Here is a 22,245-nt window from a genome sequence, read left to right as displayed (position 1 = left end):
AAAGAGATCTCTGTATAAATACTAATTCTTGTAGGCTCTGGAATCTTTGTTTAATAAATGGGGACAATTGTTTCCCTCTTGCTTGGACTTTGTAAAATTAGAGATAATGTGTGTAAAGTGTGTAGCCCAGGACTTAGCCCAGAGTAGGCTCAATAAATGATAGGAACAATATTTTTTACTTCCTGCTGTTCCCCTGTGAGTGGCCTCCTAGTGAAGAGGGTGGGACATATATCTGATTCTGGGATGGTCATAGGGGTACATATATCTGATTCTGCCTGTCCAGCAACCTTTCTCCTTGCCTTCTTCTAAGGGCATCCTATTTTTCTTTGGGTAATTCCCTTCCCTTTCTTTTCATGGTTCAGGTGTGGTGCCCATTCTCCCTCCTTTCTTCCCATCCTTGCCCTAGTCCTCCAGGCTGGACCAGGATATTCCTGGATATCCACAGTGATTGGTTCAATGATGAGCCCAGGACCTGATAATCCAGGATAATGAAACAAAACCCTGGGTGTTTTGCTGGAGAATAGAAACACTTTTCTGTGAGATCACTTAGATGGTAGAATATAAGCCTGTAACAGGAAGAAAATGAGGCCGACGCAAAGAGAGAATATCCAAGAGATGGAGAACGTCAGATCACTGATGAACAAATTTGAATACATGGATCCAACCAAGTGTGAACTGCTCTTGGAAGTTTTAGTTACTTGAACCCATAAATCCAGCACCAGCATTCCCACCCTCCACCCTTTTTTTGGCATGCATGCTGAGTTTCTGCCATTTGTAATAGAAAGTTTTATTTAATGTAATTGAGGAAGGCATAGACTTCGAACTTATCCCCCGGCCTCGATGATGTCCCCTACTTTTCTTCTGCTATGATCCCCATAACAACACTCACCCTACGTCCGAACTCTTCCCCTTGCTTCACTTCCTGAGGATAGCCATCAATCAGGAAACCCTTGGTGTTTCTGAGGTTGGCCACCATGGCCTCCTTCAGGAGCTCCAGAATGATGCCCTGGAGCAGAGGGAGAGCAGTCAGGACCCGAGCTCTTCCACAGAACAACACTGGAGTCAGCACAGTTCTCCCGAGCCATCCCATCACGGGAGGGAGAGAGCTAACAGTAAGATGTTGAGAACAAACTTATGGATACCAAGGAGGGAAGGGGACGGGAGTGGGATGAATTGGGAGACTGGGACTGACATATATACACTAATATGTATAAAAGAGATCACTAATGAGAACCCACTGTATAGCACAGGGAACTCTACTCAACGCTCTGTGGTGACCTAAGTGGGAAGGAAATCTAAAAAAGAGGGGATATATGTATACGTATAACTGATTCACTTTGCTGTACAGCAGAAACTAGCACAGCAGCGTAAAGCAACGATACTCCAATAAAAATTAGTTTAAAAAAGATTAACAGCAGGCAGCAATATACTGTATTTCATCACCCCCAAATCTCACCCTCCCCCCATTTTAATGTTTATGGAATTGGTAGGTACCTTACAGTCAGTACTGGGTCATAGTTTAATAGTGTTTTTTTCTTACCGGTATATTTTTATTGGTTATATTTTACTGAGGTGTCTAAAAATAATGACATCTTAGGTTAGGTGAAATATAGTGCTATATTTCATACAGGAGCACGCCTTGAATTAGGCCTAATGCCAGTTTAAAACTAGACAAAACACAGTATAAAATGTGCTTCACTGTTGATTTGTTGCAGTAACTATTTTATAAAATTTGACACACACCGCCTTGAGGAGACTTTCAGTAGATATGAAGTAGCACTTTCTAGCAATATCACTTTGTTAAAAAATTTGGTTTAACTTGCGCTTATGGAAAATAAGGAAGGAGGGATACATGGAAGCTTAGGAATGGATGTAGGAAAATGCCACCAGCTGCCCAAACTGGGGGGAATTCCTTGTGTTCTCTGGGTCCCAGGCATCCTCTGACTTTTGGCAGGGACTTGGGGAATGCAGCCATCATAAGGGCGGTCAGAAACTATCCCTAGATAATAATGAATTAAATCTGCATGAAGCTTACATTTTAGTGAAAAAGACAGATAATAGATGAACAAGTAAATATATAGAAATAATCAGCTAGAGAGAACTACTAGGAGCAAAATTAAAGCAGGACAGAAGGAGCAGAATGTTACAGGTGCTATTTTAGATGAGGTGCTCAGCAAGGGTCTCTTTGATAAATTGTGATATTTAAGTAGAGATCTGGATGAAGTAAAGGAGCAAACTATATGCATATATGAAGGAAGAGGGCTCTGGCTAAGGAAAGAGCAAGTGCAAAGGCCCTGAGGCAGGAACAGCCTGGCCTGTGGGAGGAACAATGAGGAAGTGACTGGTTGGCTGAGAGTAAACCTGAGAGTGGTGGGGAAACAGCGTCAGAGAGCAAGCTGGAGTCCAGAGCCACGGGAAGGACTCTGGATTTCATTCTAAGTGTGGTGAGGAGCTGTTGGAAGCTTCTGGGGAAGGGGATAAACGTTTTCAAGAAATCACTCTGGCTGCTGTGAAAAGAGTAAACTGTATGGGGAAAAGAGTGGGCAGAAGGAGGCCCACTGAGAGTCATCTGCAATGGTCTGTTTCCTTTCATGAGGACCATTCTGGCTTCCAGGTGGGAAACAGACTGTAGCTGGTTGAAGAGGAAGCATAAATCTCTGTTAGCTAATAGGGGCTGCATTGTAGGAGCCCTGACTACAGAGCCTAGTGTGGGACCTAGTCTGGAAGGGATGAATGTTTTTTGATACCAGTGGCATCTAGCTTCTCAGAGACGGACAGTGACTTGAAAACAAACAAAAAAAGGTAAATAAAAGGGATATATATATATATATATATATATTTTTTTTTTTTTTGCGTTACACGGGCCTCTCACTGTTGTGGCCTCTCCCGTTGTGGAGCACAGGCTCCAGATGCGCAGGCTCAGCGGCCATGGCTCACGGGCCCAGCCGCTCTGCGGCATGTGGGATCTTCCCGGACCAGGGCACGAACCCATGTCCCCTGCATCGGCAGGAGGACTCTCAACCACTGCACCACCAGGGAGGCCCAAAAGGGATATTCTTTACTTCAGCCACACAGGGAAGATACCAAATTTCAAGCTAATGTCATTATACCAAAATGTTGTTTTTTATTTTCCAGTAGGTTCTAATTCTAAGTTCTGCTGCACCAAGCTCACTTCTGCTTTGAAGATTTTAACTCTAAAGCAGGGACCCATATTAGAAGAAAATATGAAACAGGGTAACATTGAAGGGGCTGGCAGAGCAACAAGACCGAAGGAACCTGGGCCTGGACAACTTGGTCTGGCAGATGGGTCTCTGCTGCCCACCTCCTGCCTACCTCTGGACTGTTACATAAGAAAGAAATGAAAAACAGCTATTGTCGTTTTTGGGTTTCTTTGTTTCAGAAGCTTAGATTAATTGCAACACTCCCAAATCTCTCCCCAGCCAGAGAAGGCAGCTGTTGCTTACTGAGGGCACCAGCTCTCCACGTTCCATGATGTTTCTGATCAATTTGCTTCTTTCAGATTCTGATGACAGCTCATTCCGCAGGAGCTTGCCAGTCGAGAGATGTGTAAATCCATATTTTTCCACCAGCTTTTCACACTGTGTGCCTTTGCCAGAGCCTGGGCCACCTAGAAAAGAAGTCGTGTATCAGACATCCATCCCAAATCTGGTGCCTCATTTTGGGCTATAGTCACCATGGTGAGCAGGCCTCAGTGCTTCATCCACCAGCATGGACTGAACAGTGATGATTTACCGGGAGCATGTCCAGAGCTGTGGATACAGTGGAGAATGGGACACAGACCTTGCCCTCAACAAGCTTACTGTCCATGGACGGCAGATGGTGTTGTAGACAAAACACAGCAGTCACTATAGGTGGTGTAGTGGGGAGGAGTTCCAGCTGTTACAGGGGGCAGAGTAGGGGTCCACAATCCCAATTTGGTAGACATGCATGTCAGAGAAGTTTCCTGGGGCACTGAATCCGCTCATATGCAAAGCACGGACCACATTGCCTGATACACTGTGAATGTTCAACAAATGCTAGCCATTACTTTTTTTTTTTTTTCGGTACGCGGGCCTCTCACTGTTGTGGCCTCTCCCCTTGCGGAGCACAGGCTCCGGACATGCAGGCTCAGCGGCCATGGCTCACGGGCCTAGCCGCTCTGCAACATGTGGGATCTTCCCGGACCGAGGCACAGACCCGTGTCCCCTGCATCGGCAGGCAGACTCTCAACCACTGCGCCACCTGGGAAGCCTGCTAGCCATTACTTTTAAAATAAATTGTTTTCAAATTTATGGTTACCAAAGTGGCAAGAGGAGGGGGATAAATTAGGAGTTGGGGATTAACATATACACACTACTATATATAAAATAGATAACCCACAAGGACCTACTGTATAGCACAAGGAACTATACTCAATATTTTATAATAAGCTATAAGAGAAAAGAATCTGAAAAAGAGAAGATAAATATATAACTGAATCACTGTGCTGTACACCTGAAGCTAGCACAACATTGTAAATCAACTATATTTCAAGAAAAAATTTGTCTTCATTTTCAAACACAGACCTACAGAAGAGGTATGAATACAAAGAACTTTCTGAAACATTTGAGAATCAGCGGCCAACCTGATGCCTCATGGCTACAGAACATTTTAATACCATTTCCTCCGGACAAGGAACCAAACACATCCTCCTAAATAACTCCATCTTCAGACCCCATTCACATTTCAGTGGCGTTGTCCCAGTCATCTCAATAATGTCTTCTGAAGCCGATAGATCAAGTTCAGAATCACGTGCTGCCTTTGGCTGTCATGTCCTTTTGGTCCTTCTTCCCGAAGGAACGGTTCCTCCATGTTTCCCTGACACTTTTGAAGATTATAAATAGTCATTTTATAGAATGTCCCTCAATATGAATTTTTCTGTTGTTTTCTAGCTATTATTACTGATGATGTCCCATCGTCCTTTGATGAACATTACATCTCGACTCTTTCCTTGCCCCTCCCTAAGTTCAACTAGGTGCTAAGTTGTAAGCTTTTACATCTTGAAAATAATAATAGCTAACCTTTGCCAAGTGCTTACTGTACTGGTCACTGCTCTAAGCATTTTGTGTATATTAATTTTAGATGATCTTAAGAGAGGCAGACACTGGTATTATTCCCATTTTACAGATGGGGAAGCGGAGGCACTGAGAAGTTAGCTGCCTTAGGTGGCAAGAGCAAGTAAGTAGCAGTCTAGGATTCGAAGCCTGGACTCTGGCTCTCAGAGGTGTTCCCACCTCTCGTGGCTGCTGGACCCAGATTCACCTCCATGGTTCAGGTCCTTATGCTCTCGGTGTACAGCAGCCATCCTGCCTCTGCGTTGGGCAATGGGTGAGGCTTTGAGGTCCAGCAGACCTGCTAGCAGGATGATGTGCCCGAAAAGCATGTCACCGCCCAGCTCATAGCATTCAGTGGCTTGCCATTCCTCACAGAATGAAATCCCAACTCCTTAGGGTGGCATTTCTAGCTTCTAGAATCTAGTTCCATCCAACCTCTCCGGCATTTTTCTTCATTTCTTATCCTCACCCAACATTGTTATGTCCAACTGTAGACTGTCCCTTCCTCAAGACATACTTTTTTTTTTTTTTTTGCGGTACGCGGGCCTCTCACTGTTGTGGCCTCTCCCGTTGCGGAGCACAGGCTCCGGACGCGCAGGCTCAGCGGCCATGGCTCACGGGCCCCGCCGCTCCGCGGCATGTGGGATCCTCCCAGACCGGGGCACGAACCCGTGTTCCCTGCATCGGCAGGCGGACTCTCAACCACTGCGCCACCAGGGAAGCCCAAGACATACTTTTTAAAAAAAACTTTACTTTGAGATAATTGCAGATTCACATTCGTAAGAATAATATAGAGAGATCCCATGTATCCTTTACCAATTTTCCCTTCTGGTGACATCTTGCAAAACTACAGCATAATATCACAACCAGAATATTAGCATTGATGCCATGAAGATAGAGAACATTTCCATCACCACAAGAATCCCTCATGCTTTCCTTTTATAGCCACACCCACTTCTCTCCTACACACAACCCCTCCATCCTTAACCTCTGGCAACCACTAAATCTGTCTATAACTATGTCATTCTGAGAAAATTATATAAAAGGAACCATAGACATCAAGATATGCTTTTGCAATGTGCTTTTGCTATTCTCGGGTCCTCAGCCTGGAAGGCTTTTGCTTCCCCCTCTAACTATCAAGGTCCCCTTTATCCCTTAGGCCCGGACCCAGTGCTGTCCCCTTCTGGCATCAGCTTGCCCCCCTCACCTCCCTTGGGGTGAGTGATGTAACCAGGGCTTGGGTGCCCTTGGCCTTGTCTTATGCTTGGTCTAGGTCTCCCACTCGACTTTCTGCCCCACAGTGCCTATAGCACAGCACCTGTACACGGTAGGTGCTTCTTAATGCCTAGAGGATTCCCTGTTAAAAGGAAATATTGAACTGAAATGTAAAACACAGTTGAGGTTTTTAGCATAGCAATGAGGATTTACGACTTGTTCTGCAATTTTCCTGGCTGGCCTCTCTTCATATTCAAAACTCCTTTCTCAGAACAATTGGCAAGACCCCTCTTGAGGGGCATTAGTTGTGGTCCCTCATCAGTAGAAGGGCCTCTCACTCCCTCTCCTGTGCCTTGGCAGGAAATCCAGGAAAGGTGCACGTTTTCTGACTTCTGCTCATCCATACAGCTGCTCTCAGCCAAATGGGGTGGGTTCAGACCCCTCACAGTATTGGCATGGATGGCCTAGATGTAGTAGGAAAACAGCAGTTACAAAGGCTTGCAAAAACAATGCAGACCATCTAGCAGGAGCGGCCGATTGCCAGCTGATGCTACATTTGCTCCAAGCACTGTGACTCCTGTCTCCTGAGATAATGGAAATGGAGAGTGGAAACAAGCGAAGGCCACTCAGGGGAGAAGGGCTTCCAGATAAAGGAGTAAGGGGAACAAAGGGCTAGGCTCCTGCAGTGGCTGGATTTACCTAGAAACTCTTTTGCTGGGATGGCTGGAAACCAGTCACATGGGAAAGATATTTTCAGACTTGGCTTACAGGGCAAAAATGCTGCGTTCCAATTATTTTCTTCCTTCAGCAACCTACTAATATGACTATTACAGTTTTTGCTCCTCTAAAATGTTATTTAATAAATCTCAACACAAAGGCAATTAAAAATCTTCAGCTCAAATTAACCACAGCTGTGTGTGAAACGGCAGCCTCTGCCCCAGTTAGAAACCTTTTGAGGGAGCGACAGCTGCAAATCCTTAACATTCTTGGGCAAACGGTGCAGGCACAGCGGAATTTTAAGTAATCTACACAATGGTTTGATTCTTCCCACGGCTCCAAACCCAAGAACAAAGTGATTATTATCACTGCCGTGAAGGCACAAAAACTGCTAGGAGATGTATGAATTTTCATACACTGTCTCTGACATTTCTTTGAGGCCTTCACTTATGACTTTTAAATGAAAAGCAATGGAGCCTTGAAATCCTTCTGGGATAATTTGTTACATGGGAAAAACTCTTTCGAGGTGCCACGTATCTGAACAAGTGGGCTGTGTTCTCTGGTGACGAGACTGCTGACAGAGATGAGTAGCTGTCATATTTACTGTCATGTCACTGATTTTTCCTGTATCACTACTCAAGGCTCAACCCCTGAACAAACCTATACACAATACTGCGTGCTGTGATTCACAGACAGCCTGGGGTAGGAGGTTCCATTTCGAAAGGGTCTGTCAACCTTCAAAAAAAAAAAAAAAAAGTGAAAATTCTTTATTCTCAACCAACGTGATTAAAATTTTTTTCCATGTGAGGCCAAAGGTGCTATATTGTGAGAAGTGTAGATATTGTGAACGTCCAGCTCAGTGCATCTCTTCCCTTAACGCTGCACCGAAGGAAGGGGAAGAAGAGCCTGCAGGAGATTTGGGAGCCCAGGGTCCATGGCTGGATTCTCCCTCGCGCATTCTCCTTGGTACCTGGTGTTCTCTGAGGTGGAAGTGAAACAAGGTGCATCACCTGAGCATGCCCGCCTGAGCCACCTTTTCCAGCGTGCTTTTTATCTTCTGGGGCAGTCCTCTCAGGGGACAGCTCCTGGTTTCATTAGCTAGGCTCTGCAGGAGAAGACCTGCCTCCTATGTGACTTTGCAGGGTGCCTGGCCTCAGGGCGAAAATAACAAAACGGCAAAGCTGGTGTGTTAGAGCACATTCTGCACTCAGAAAGAAAGCCTAAGTAAATACTGATGTCAGGTTGATAATTAGCTGGATCCCAAATACAAACAAATGCATGGAGGTAAGTTTCTATTACACTTAACAGTGTTTTGAATAGTAATGGTGTAGAGCAGGCTCTAGTGTTCTTGGTTGACATTTTATTGTTATCTTGTTAACTGTAGCATGCAACCTGGAACTAAGCATGAGGCCTATTAATACTGCTCTTCATTTGACAAACATCTGTTGGGCAGCTACTGGGGTCAGACACTGTGCTAAGAGCTGGGAATCAAAAGATTCAGAGGCCCTGTCTTCCATCAGAGAACTCACCCTCTAAGGGGAAGCCGACAGGTGAGCCCAGCATCACAGCAGTGTGAGGGGGCTACAAGCCAGGCCTGTCAACACCACTGCAGGGGCGCTGGGCGGGACTCCTCGCTCAGGCAGGGGAAAGCACGTATGATTACCTTTGCTAACACCGGGGAAGTGTGGAAAAGAAGAGCAGAAGGCTGAGCTTGGTATCTTCAGCAAAGTGACTTGGAACGTGAAAAGGTCTTGCAGAGAACGGTGGGACGGGGAGCATGGTGTACTGGGAAGGGCACAGGACAGATGGGTCGAGTAATAACCCCTGGCTCTACCACTTACTAGTCCAGTGGTTCTGGGTGAGTCTTAACTTCTCTGAGTCTTAGTTTCCTCATCTGTAAAATGGGGGGAAATAAGAACCAACTCTCTGCCTCATTCTACCTTTGCTCTCCTTCCTCCTCATCTTCCATTCCTGACCAGTCAATAAGCTACTTTGAAAAGTTGAGTCTACATTCGAAAAGTTTCTAAAATCTGTCCCTTTGTCCTAAATCTCCCTTGTCACATCTCTCTGCCAAAAAAAGTTGGTGCTTGATAAATGCTACTTATAACGAGAGGAGGTTACTCATCCCATTAGTTCTTCCTGAGTTACATCTGCAGGGTGTCATCCAGCATATCAAGGTTGGAATCAAACATAATCCAGGGCTTCCCTGGTGGTGCAGTGGTTGAGTGTCCGCCTGCCGATGCAGGGGACACAGGTTCGTGCCCCAGTCTGGGAAGATCCCACATGCCATGGAGCAGCTGGGCCCGTGAGCCATGGCCGCTGAGCCTGCGCGTCCGGAGCCTGTGCTCCGCAACGGGAGAGGCCACAACAGTGAAAGGCCCGCGTACCGCAAAAAAAAACAAACAAAAAAACATAATCCAACAACAAGTATGGGGACTAGCCATCACTCCGAGACGTCCAGACCACTTGCAGGTAATTAAGATATATATTAGTGTGTGTGTTCACACACACACACACACACACACATTTGACTGTACATTTACAAATATATGTATCTGGTTTGGAAAACTCATAAAGTTTATTTTCTCTAAGGCAAAGCAGAGGGGACAGCATTCTACAGGTTCTAATGTCATCAACAAAGCTTTGCAGGCCTTAATTCCCATCCCACCCCAGCCTCACTGTTCTCTAAACCTCTTTAGCACCAATAACCTTCATCACTAACCCACTTTTAGCTCGCCTTTGATCTGGATGAACTTGAGAGTTCATCATTACTTGGGTCTGTCCTCCCACCCTGCTCGCGTCTTCTTCTTCTCCCTGGCTCTTTTCTCTTGACCTCACTTCTTCTCAACTTGTTCTCTGTTCTCACTGTGACCTCATCAAGTAGGTCCATTCCCTTCGGGCTCCACTCACCTCCCTGACCAGCTGGACACCAGGCCCTTTCAAGTAACTCTGAATCCTTTGCACCCTTTGAATTCTATTGTGCCTGTGATGAGAACCACCAGCCTGCTCTCTGCCCAACCCACCATTTACTTGATTTGCATCTACTCTGGGTAGCTAAGAATTCCATACGAAGGTCAGAAAACCGAGCCAACTGGGTTTCTATCTAACTTCATAATAGCTTTTAATGCTTCTTGGCAGATAATCTTCTTTTGCTGATACCAAATTCGATGTCCAAGGATGGATTCTAATATATTTCCCCATTGTCCGTAAATCCTCAAACATACTCTTATTCCTCTCACTTTTAACAGGCATTTACATCTTCCTATTATTCACTAAGAAGGTGAAGATTATCTTCTTTCCTCAACATTTTCAAAATATGTGTATCTTCATCCTTTGTCCTCCATCTCTCCTTTCTCTCATTTGGAAGATGCTATACAACTAGTCAGCCTAAGGCTAACTTCTCTGCTTTGGCTCTCATAGCACCTCAGCGTTTTCCTCCATAGCATTTTTCACAGAATATAATTACTATCTATCTGTCTATCAATCTATCTATCATCTATTATCTATATATCCATTGTATATATCTTTCACCTATCTCTTATCATCTATCATATCTATCAATTATCTATCATCTATATCTAACCATCATCTATATCTACCTATCATCTACCCATCTACTGTCTCTATCACCTATCCTATCTATCTATCTATCATCTGTAGTTTACTTTAAGTCTGTCTTCCGTATTAGACTTTACAGGATATGAGTATGCTTTGCTTACCACAGTGCCCAACATACTGCCTCAAATACAGTTGTCTACTGTGTTTATAAGTTGTCTACATTATAATAGTGACTGAAATAGTAAATACTTTAATGGTGACTGGATCCTTTCTTCCTGCCTGCTCCAAAAACTTGATCCTCTCTTTCTAGTCCACATTAAATTTATTCCTCTCTGTTGGCACCATCTCTTCTGTAAACAACATGCTTAGCTCTTCCCCATCCAAATGAAAATATTTCCACCGTTGTCTGTATCCTCTAGTTATCTTTACATTCTTTCGCTTTTTCCCGGTAGCCTGAAACTGCCCATTTCCATTTCCTCCTCTTTTATTGACTCCTTAGCCTCTTGCAAGCTACCTCCTACCCTCATCACTCTCTGAAATTGATCTTTAAAGTTCGACAGTGATTGCATAATTGTCATCTTATTCAATGACCTTCTTCTAGTCTTTACTGTCTTTGACTCTTTAGTAGCATTTAACACCACTGATAAACATCTTAAAATTCTCTTTTCCCTTGATTTCCAGACACATAATTTGCCCATTTTCTCTCCCTTCCTTTGCCAGGCAGAAACTCACAGAGAGTAGAAACTGCTTTATTTATGTTGGTCTCCCCACAGAACCTTGCGAAGTATCACAGGCAATTGTTGAACAGAGTCAATGTCTAGGAGCCTTATGGCCCCACAAGAGTGACAACTATATTCCTTTTCCCATTAAAGGAACCCTGGACCAAAGGAATCGAGTTCTAGGTTCACACCCCAGACCTTTATCTGGTGAGATGACTTTAATGGAGTCACTTATCCTCTCTGAGCTTCAACCTCTTCAATTACAAAACAGAGGTGATCAAAATGCCTATTGGTTGTGAGGACAAAATGTGATAATGCACATAAATTGCTTGGAACGGTAGCTGGCACGGTGAAATACTCAATAAACATCGTGATTATTGTCTGTAAAATGAGGCAGCTTGTGTTAGTGCTGCCTAGAAGTCCTCCCAGCTCTAACATTCTGTGCTTTTACAAAGATTAGATACATCATTTTATATTGTGGTACTATTTTAACATCTTTAAAGACAGCCTTCACAGTCACAGCCTGTGAAGGTATCAAATCTTCTGTAAATCAAACTATCCTATTTTTAGATAGTCCTCAGTGTTGTTTAAAAATCTATCAGATTTCTACCTCTTGAAATATTTCTTTCTGTCTGAATGAAAATGGGCTTCAAGATCGGGTTCAGGTTTTTGTAACTGAATGATTCCTTTAAGAGAAAAGCTATTCTGCCATCACATCATGAAACGACTGTGCCCTAGGAGTGATCCTCAAGCACTGTGGGCCCGTGAGTCACTTTAAATATCCTGTATCTTGGATGAGCTGTGTCACCATGCAGAGTTTCAGCAGGGTTGCTGGGAATTGGCTCTCTCTGACCAGAAACAGTTACGAAAAATAGATCTTTATCCTCAAAGACAGTATCTCTATTCGTTCTGAAATGCACTGCTGCTTCAGGTTATTTGCTGAATAGGATGAAGAATGCCAGTGATAGGGTCAGCTGAAGGTTATGTGGAAGAATTTCACACGGGACTGGGAACTTCTTGATAGCAGGGACTGTGCCTTATTTATTGGTACGTGGTGTATAGTAGGCACGCAATAGTTATCAGATCAATCAATGAATAAATGACTGAATGAATGGATGGTGAATGATCTGGGAGCTTCAGGGAGGTAGCCTCCTAACATTGGGAGTTAGGAGACCTTGGTTCTAGACCATTCCTGGTTTGAACTAGCCGAAAGATCTTGGGAGAGTCACTCTGTCTCCTCAGATGCTATAGCTTCCTTGTCTGTAAATCAGAGTCTGGATTAAATTAGTGTTTTCCTGTGCTATTTTATATTACATTTCCTAAATATTCCAGATTCTCTTCAATAGTGCTTCTCCCCGAGGAAATATTACTCATCCCCACCTTTTGAACTTAAAAGTCCCCAAGTGACTTGCTTTGGCCAATGAACTGGGGGCAGAGGTGGATGTGTGTCATATTTAGGCAGAGGTTCTTATAGCCAATGCATGGTTTTCTGTGTCTCTTTGCCATGAAACTAGTAATATTTTGGATAGTGGGGGCTCCATCAGAATGGTTACCAGAGTGAAGCCCAGTCAACTGTTGACAAACATATAGCATTAGTCCAGAAAAGGAAGACGAGGCGGAGGTGGAGGAGGAAGAAGAAAAAGAAGAAACATCTTTGTTGTTCTACATCACAGAGATTTTTAGTTATGCTTCTTACTACAGCATAACTTAGCTTCTTCTGACTGATACGTTCCCAAACTTGACTGTGCTTCAGAATCACCTGGGGAGGTTGAAAAGTTGCTGAATCAGCAGATCTCTGAACCTCTGGGGTTGAGGCCTTGGAATTTATAGTTTTAGAAAGTTCCCCAGGGAAAGTATACAGATATTGGCAATTGACTTTGAAATATGTAAGGAAAAAAAGATGTATTGATGGATGGATAAAGGGGTGGATAGAGGGAAAGATACGTGATAAAACAGTTATTGTAAATGTTAATGGCAGAATCTAGGCAGTGGGTTTACGAGTGTTCACTATAAAATTCTTTCAGCTTTGCTGAATATTTGAAATATTTTCAAAATAAAAAAAGATCTTAAAAAAATTTCCTCAGGTGATTCTGATGGTTAGCTTGATATGAACTTCTAGACTAGATAATCTAAGGAAGGCCATTTGCTGCGAATGCCCCAGTGGTCACTGCAGGGAGTCTGTAGTGTTGATCTTTCTTTTAATATTTACAATGTAATAATTCTGAGATAATGATTCTTTCTGAGATAAAGATTCTATCATGAGTGAATACTTTGGTTATATATGGCTATAATGGTTAATGAGAATCCGTATTGCCTTATCAAAAGCAAGGCTATCCTTTCTGTTGCAGATGAGGGAACTTCTTGTTTTCTCAGCATCGAGCTGGAGGTAACGGGAGGGGGACTATGGACGATTTTATACCAACAGAGTGGGTCAGAGACAAGTTCGAGAGGTCACTGCAGACCATTCAGATAAAGGTATCTGGTTCACAGTGCTTTTGGCTTGATATTTGACCATAACAAGTATCTATCTATATGTTTTATTTGTAATAATTCATTTAATGCTTACAACTATGTGAAGTAGGTGCTCTTTGTAACTCTATTATACAGATGAAAAAACTATGCCCAAGGGCCAACTGTACCTTGGTAACCACTAAGCTCTATAGCCTCTCATATATAAGGTCATTCTGGAAATCAGACCAACTTGCTGTGCAGAAAAGCACTGTACAGTCTTCAGTCAATCAGAATGGTCACCGGGAGATGGGTTTTCATCATGGACCCCTAGGGTTGCCCGCTGAAATACGGGCTGTCCGGTAGATATTGCATGAAACATACTTATACTAAACACTGTCACTGCTTATCTAAAATCCAAATTTAATTGTGTCTCATATTTTTATTTGTTAAACCTGTCAAATCTATCAGGCCCCACCAGTTATTAGCTTAGAGACTTTTGGGAGACATGATTTTATCTCTGTTCTGACAACTGTAATGGTTCGTGATTCTGCGATTCATTCAGCTAATACCATCACAGCCATAGCAAGACACGTGAAATGTCTAATTAAGACAAGACGCTGAAACTGGTTTCCATGACTCTAGCTCTTACGTAGACAGATGACAAGGAAGGTTCAGGTCTTGGGGGAGAGGAAATCACAGGCACCATGATGGTGATTCCTAAACATTTACACCCCATGATGCTCCTACAGCTCATAGCATCCCAACCCCATCTCATCCCAACAGGGACAGAGACAAGATTTCCAAACTGCTCACAAGTAAATACCACTAAAAATCCTGTCCTCTGTTTCTTCACCCGGAGATCTCCAGGGTCTATTCCAGACACAACTCAACAAACTTACAGACTGGAGCCTTCTAATAGGTGCTTCATCAGGCTCTGGTTGTTTGGGTCTCTGAATTCTTGGACTTCATTCTTCTAGAGTACTCATCCTCTTCCAAATTCTTAAACTTATCAAGCCACCTTTTCCCTTGTTTTGTAGACCCTTCACACTATGATCTTAGGCACACATTAAATGACTATAATAGGCAATTTATGATCCAACTTCTCCTCTCTATTTTTTCCCTTCTTTTATCTTTTTTAATTTTTTTTTTCTTTGCGGTACGCGGGCCTCTCACTGCTGTGGCCTCTCCCGCCGCGGAGCACAGGCTCCGGGCGCGCAAAGCTCAGCGGCCATGGCTCACGGGCCCAGCCGCTCCACGGCATGCAGGATCCTCCCGGACCGGGGCACGAACCCGTGTCCCCCGCATCAGCAGGCGGACTCTCAACCACTGCGCCACCAGGGCTGGCGCCACCTCCCTTCTTTTATATAAAATAATTTTTCTTGACTGTACAAGAAATATATGCTCCTTATTGAATATTTAGACAACTTGAAAAAGTGAAAAGAAGAAAAATCTCCCATGGTCTCACTCCCCAGATGTAACTGCCAAAAATATATTTTGTTTTATTTCTTTGCAGCTTTTTTTTTCTACATATGATTTTCTGGTTTGGTTTTTGTTGGGAATCTGTCCGCTTTGATATTTCTCCTCTTTGGGCTTTTGTATTCTCATATGAAAATGAGCTTGTTGGACTAGATAAATTCCAAGGTCATTTCCAACACTACCCTTCTATGTTTTTGTCTTTGTTAGGGAACTTGGAGAATATTTGTGCTTGCGGTCTATTTTTGTACTGTAAAAGGAAGTGAGGATATTTAAGATGGTTAGGGACATTTGCAGTGAATGTTAGTTGGATTCCATCTGGGGTTTTGTGTTCAATTTTGGGCCATACCATGGAAACTGGAAGTCTTATGCACTGTGATGAGAATATAAAATTGGTAGAAACTTTCTAAAGGGCAACTTGGTAATATAAGTCAAAAGTTTTAAAAGTTTTCAGGTCAATGGATTTATCCTAAGGGGAGAAAATCATGTTTTAGTTACATAGATACTCACAGCATTTTTAATGAAAGCAAAAAATTTAGTAAAAATGCATGACAATAGGAATAAACTCAATTAATTATAATATAGCAATACAAAGGAATAGTATGTGGTCATTAAAATGATGCATTGAGGAAAGTACAGTGGAGAAAGGACAGCCTCTTCAATAAGTGGTGCTGGGAAAACTGGACAGCTACATGTAAAAGTATGAGATTAGATCACTCCCTAACACCATACACAAAAATAAGCTCAAAATGGATTAAAGACCTAAATGTAAGGCCAGAAACTATCAAACTCTTAGAGGAAAATATAGGCAGAACACTCTATGACATAAATCACAGCAAGATCCTTTCCGACCCACCTCCTAGAGAAATGGAAATAAAAACAAAAATAAACAAATGGGACCTAATGAAACTTCAAAGCTTTTGCACAGCAAAGGAAACCATAAACAAGACCAAAAGACAACCCTCAGAATGGGAGAAAATATTTGCAAATGAGGCAACTGACAAAGGATTAATCTCCAAAATTTACAAGCAGCTCATGCAGCTCAATAACAAAAAAAACAAACAACCCAATCCAAAAATGGGCAGAAGACCTAAATAGACATTTCTCCAAAGAAGATATACAGACTGCCATCAAACACATGAAAGAATGCTCAACATCATTAATCATTAGAGAAATGCAAATCAAAACTACAATGAGATATCATCTCACACACGTCAGAATGGCCATCGTCAAAAAATCTAGAAACAATAAATGCTGGAGAGGGTGTGGAGAAAAGGGAACACTCTTGCACTGCTGGTGGGAATGTGAATACAGCCACTATGGAGAACAGTATGGAGGTTCCTTAAAAAACTACAAATAGAACTACCATATGACCCAGCAATCCCACTACTGGGCATATACCCTGAGAAAACCATAATTTAAAAAGAGTCATGTACCAAAATGTTCATTGCAGCTCTATTTACAATAGCCAGGAGATGGAAACAACCTAAGTGTCCATCATCGGATGAATGGATAAAGAAGATGTGGCACATATATGCAATGGAGTATTACTCAGCCATAGAAAGAAACGAAATTGAGTTATTTGTAGTGAGGTGGATGGACCTAGAGTCTGTCATACAGAGTGAAGTAAGTCAGAAAGAGAAAGTCAAATACTGTATGCTAACATATATATATGGAATTTAAGAAAAAAAAATGTCATGAAGAACTTAGGGGTAAGACAGGAATAAAGACACAGACCTACTAGAGAATGGACTTGAGGATATGGGGAGGGGGAAGGGTAAGCTGTGACAAAGTGAGAGAGTGGCATGGACGTATATACACTACCAAATGTAAAATAGATAGCTAGTAGGGGAGCAGCCGCATAGCACAGGGAGATCAGCTCGGTGCTTGGTGACCACCTAGAGGGGTGGGATAGGGAGGGTGGGAGGGAGGGAGACGCAAGAGGGAAGAGATATGGGAACATATGTATATGTATAACTGATTCACTTTGTTATAAAGCAGAAACTAGCACACCATTGTAAAGCAATTATACTCCAATAAAGATGTAAAAAAAAAAGATGCATTGAAAGAAGACAGATAAAACCGAATACATACAGTGTGATTCCATTTACATAAAGTTCAAAAATATCTATGGCAATTTTTGCAGGGGGCAGTGAATAGAAGAGGGCACAGGGACGCTTCTGGGATTTTTGTGGTTATGCTTTTTTTTTTTAACATCTTTATTGGAGTATAATTGCTTTACAATGGTGTGTTAGTTTCTGCTTTATAACAAAGTGAATCAGCTATACATATACATACATCCCATCTCCTCCCTCTTGCGTTTCCCTCCCACCCTCCCTATCCCACCCCTCTAGGTGGTCACCAAGCACCGAGCTGATCTCCCTGTGCAATGCGGCTGCTTCCCACTAGCTATCTATTTTATATCTGGTAGTATATGAGTCCATGCCACTCTCTCACTTCATCCCAGCTTACCCTTCCCCCTCCCTGTGTCCTCAAGTCCATTCCCTACATCTGCGTCTTTATTCCTGTCCTACCCCTAGGTTCTTCAGAACCATGGATTCTGGTTATGTTTAATCTCTTGATCTGCGTGTTGGTAAGATGCGTGCGTCCACTTAGTGAAAATCCATCAAGCTAAACACTTATGATCCAAGTGCTTTTCTGTTTTGTTTCAGTTCAGTTACAAAAAAACCATTCTCAACAATAGATGTTGCAATGAGGGACAGTTTGGGGGCTTGCCCCCCACAAGACCAAGCTGAGGACTTCCAAGAAAAACACAACTGCTCTGCATGCTGCTCTGCCCATGCCAGCTTCCCACGTGTTTACTCCAGGAGTTAGTCCAAGCAGAGAAATATATAATTGGACCAAATATGTTCCTTCCCCTTTAAACTAAGGTCATTGGGGAAGTGTGTGGTGCGAACATGGTGATCAGCTTTCTGGTAGAAGATGTTCCTCGAGGAGTGGTAGGACCATCAGGAGTGCCCCAGAAAATATGGGAAGAAAATATCAACTGGGTCGCAGGAACCTGTCACGTTAAAGCAAAATAGCCGCATTCGCTTACGAGGAAAGAGTCCTTCATTGCCTTGACCATCTGATGGTTTAAATATATTTCATTTACAGCTAAAAAGGGACTCCCCTGGTGATGCAGTGGATAAGAATCCATCTGCCAATGTAGGGAACACGGGTTCGATCCCTGGTCCGGGAAGATCCCATGTGCAGCAGAGCAACTAAGCCCGTGCGCCACAACTACTGAGCCTGCGCTCTAGAGCCCGTGTGCCACAACTACTGAGCCCACAAGCCACAACTACTGAAGCCTGCGTACCTAGATCCTGTGCTCTGCAACAAGAGAAGCCACCGCAGTGAGAAGCCCGTGCACTGCAATGAAGAGTAGCCCCTGCTCGCTGCAACTAGAGAAAGCCCGCGTGCAGCAACAAGGACCCAATGCAGCCAAAAATAAATAAATAAACAAATGAACATGTTTTTATAGCTAAAAAGGTGCTCTGAGACTCTCGGTCCTAGAGCTTGGAGCAAAATGAGAGGGAAATACTTTGGGAATGTTACATATAGGAAGGCCAAAGGCCAAAACAGTCACTGCCCCCTTAATCACTGGCTTGTTATTCTGCTTCATTCCTCAAGGCTAAATATGGTCTCCCAGAGTAAAAACTTGTTGTGTTGTTGTAAACAACTTCAGGAATGTGTCCACAAGAGGAAATGGCAGCCAATAGGCAGGCCTAAGCCAAAGGTCTAAGAGATACTTTCTCACCTCAACTCACCCTGATCCTAGCCAACCACACTTATTCTAGGTAACACCCCATTTAACAATCAATCCCTTAGGGAGTGTTTAATTTGAATGAACGACATCAGAAGCAGATACAGGAATTTAACCAATCTCTTAACATCTGTCATGGCTGCTGATGGGTTCCAATTGTAGGTTCCAATTAACTTCTGATTCCATCTTCGTCCCCCTTTTATCAAGATATTCTCTTTCTTATTGGTTGTCTCTCCTAACTCAATATACAGTAGTTATACTGATGGCTACCGCTTGTTGAGTATTTACTAAGAGCACTGTGACATGTGTTAACTCATTTCATTCTCACGTCAACCCTATGACCTTGGTACTATCATTGCTTCCACATCACAGATGAGGAAACTGAGGAAGAGTGAGTGTAAGGATGTTGCCCAAGGTCACACAGCTAGGACGTGGGAAAGCTGGGATTTGAACTCAAGTAGTTCATACTCTTAACTAGACTCTGTACTGTCTCTCTATTTATAAAAATGTGCTTGACTCTCTTATATTTAAGAACTATTTCACTCTGGAGCTTCCTTTTCCTTTAGATACTGCCCTAAGTCTTTTCTTTCTCTTAGAATTGAGTACATCTTCATTCCCTTACCTCTTAATCACCCCAAACCCACTGGCTTTACTTTCTCGTTTTCCACCGGAATTGCTCTTACCAAAGTTACCAATAGCTCTTTGGTTGCTAAACCCAACAGACACTTTTCATTACATTTTATTTCAACTTCCCTGGATGAAAACTCTCTCCTCCCTTGCCTTCTATGACACTATTTGCTCCTGTTTTCTTCTTTCCTATCTTTCCTCCTTCGGCTCTGGCATGGGTGTTTCCAAGCCTCCAGATTTCAGCTTTCCTCTAGCCTCCCTCTACCCAAGCTCACTGGGTGATCTCTCCCACATACATGTCCTCACCTACCATTGATATCCTGGTGAATTCTACATCTCTGTCTATAGCCAGAATTTGTATTCTGGGTACCAGATCTCAAAAACCTCTTGTTGAATGGACATTATCTCTGGATTTCCCAGAAGCATCTCAGTTTTGAAATGTTTAGAACTGAATTCTTTATGGCTCCCCAAAACCCACTTCTACCCCACATTCCTTATCTCTTTGAATGTCACCTCTGTCAACCCGGTGGTCTAAACCAGCCACTTCTGGGTCATGCTAATTCTTCTCATTCACCTGTACACACAACGGATTTTTTTTTTTTTTTTTTTTTTTTTTTGCAGTACGTGGGCCTCTTACTGTTGTGGCGTCTCCCGTTGCGGAGCACAGGCTCCAGACTCGCAGGCTCAGCGGCCATGGCTCACGGGCCCAGCCGCTCCGCGGCATGTGGGATCTTCCCGGACCGGGACACGAACCCGTGTCCCCTGCATCGGCAGGCGGACTCTCAACCACTGCGCCACCAGGGAAGCCCTAGATCTATAAATCCTGTTGATTCTACGCCCCACAATCTCTTGGATCTGTTTCCTCTTTTCCCTTTCAACTGCCTCTTTGTTCCTCACCTGTATGACCATCCAGATGACCTGTGGACTGACCTCCCCACCGTAGCCTTGGCTCCCATTCCCTGCTGTCACGGTGCTCTTTCTGAAACCTGTGTCTGATGACACGTGACTGAGGAAAAGCCCTGACGGCTCCTCACTGCTACAGGATTAAGTTCATATTTCTTAGCCTGGTCACGATCCAGACCTTGTCTCATCTCCAGCTCTGTGTCGCACCACTTCCCACCCCTCACCTCTGGGGCTCCCTCTTGCACACTTTTTCCCTCTCTGTGCGTGGGCCTACCCCAGTCATCTTCCCACTTGCACTTGGCCAATTCCTTTTCTTCCTCAGGACTCAGCTCTGACTCTCCCCTCTCCACCCTCACGTCCCCACTTCATCTTTCTCTCCATCACCTATGCTTCTGCCATTGCATGTACCAGCTGTACCATTTCTTTGTCCCCTCCCTACAACGTGAGCTCCTTGAGATTAGGTAGCCTTGTCTTTTTTCTTTGTACACTTAAGTCTATCTCTTTGCTGACATATATTAGAAACTCAAAAAATGTACCAAATGATTAATGAAAGTAACCCAAAAGAATATATACCTAATGGAAAGAGGAGCTTTCCTCCACCTCCATACTAAGCCATGGTTTGAGATCAATATGGAGTCAGGGTACTCCATCCAACCCACAAGAAAGCACCAGAAGCACCAAGCTTCCTCAGATCCACCCAATACCACATCCTCAGACATTTGCTAGTTGCAGCCCTTGGCCTTCTGAAATAGTTTTGGTAAAGCTCACAAAAAGGTACCCACAATATGTCTTAGTAAAAGATGCAATGTATCAATATATTCTGAAATCAATGTGCTTTGGGAGGGGTTCAGTAATGCTTCAGATATGGGATCAGATTGTTTCCTTTTTTGAAGTTAATATGGAATTACACATAACTGGGAGAGACATAGATGGGGCACTCAGAGGTCTTTTTCATTGATACTCATTTGATGTCTTATTATTTTGTCATTGTTTTCAGACATCAATAGCTAAATATACAGAAACAAAGTAAAATAGAAAATTGAGGTACTTATTCAAAGAATTATGGCAAGCCCTTCCCTCATCTACCATATTCTCACAACCACACCTAGATTTTGGCCTCCTCACTATATATTTACATACCCTTCGATAGCATGAGCTTTGAAGTCTAAGAAATTTGGTCTGAGTCTTAAGTCTGTCACTTACTAACTGTGCAACCTTAGGAAATTTACTTAACTTTTCTGGACCTCCATTTCTTCATCTGTAAAATGGGGAAGTATATGAGTACAGATGATTGGTCTGATGATTAAATAAGATAATATGTATAAAGATGGCACAGTATATGGAACATAGTAAGTCCCCAGTATATGCCAGTTTTAATATTCTTATGAGGTAAATAAAATAAACATTTTTGAGGTAGAGGATGGGAACTTTGGCTTATTCAGTTGTCTTCACACTTCATTTCCTTGAGGCCACGTCTCTGCTGTACATGCTTCCAATTAGGAAAACAGTTTGCAACGTGTCAACTCATTGGCTATTCAAACTTGGGGTGAATAGAGGACAAACATTATTTTGCCATTTAAAAGAAATTCAGAGAGGCTAGTGGGTGAGTGACCAAGATGGCAGAGTAGAAGGACCCTAAGCTCACCTCCTGTCATGAGCACACCAAAATCACAATCTGCAGAATGACCATTGTTGAAAAAGATTGAAACCAGTTAGAAAAGAT

The 22,245-nt window shown here is 43.1% G+C and overlaps 1 protein-coding gene across 1 annotated transcript in view; it reads right to left on the bottom strand.

Annotated features, from left to right (window-relative positions):
- The window catches only part of AK5 (adenylate kinase 5), a 236,776-nt gene that overhangs the window by 26,835 nt on the left and 187,696 nt on the right, over positions 1 to 22,245 (bottom strand). The window contains exons 11-12 of the mRNA XM_032629168.1: positions 3,465 to 3,628; positions 890 to 1,006 (exon numbers count right to left, since the gene is read on the bottom strand). Coding sequence (XP_032485059.1) covers positions 890 to 1,006; positions 3,465 to 3,628 — 281 coding nt within the window. The remainder of the gene's footprint in view (positions 1 to 889; positions 1,007 to 3,464; positions 3,629 to 22,245) is intronic.

This window comes from Phocoena sinus, chromosome 1 (genome assembly GCF_008692025.1).
Source record: "Phocoena sinus isolate mPhoSin1 chromosome 1, mPhoSin1.pri, whole genome shotgun sequence".
Classification (NCBI taxonomy): domain Eukaryota; kingdom Metazoa; phylum Chordata; class Mammalia; order Artiodactyla; family Phocoenidae; genus Phocoena; species Phocoena sinus.
The sequence above is the reverse complement of the archived record's forward strand: the minus strand, read 5'-3'. Positions and strand labels throughout refer to the sequence as shown.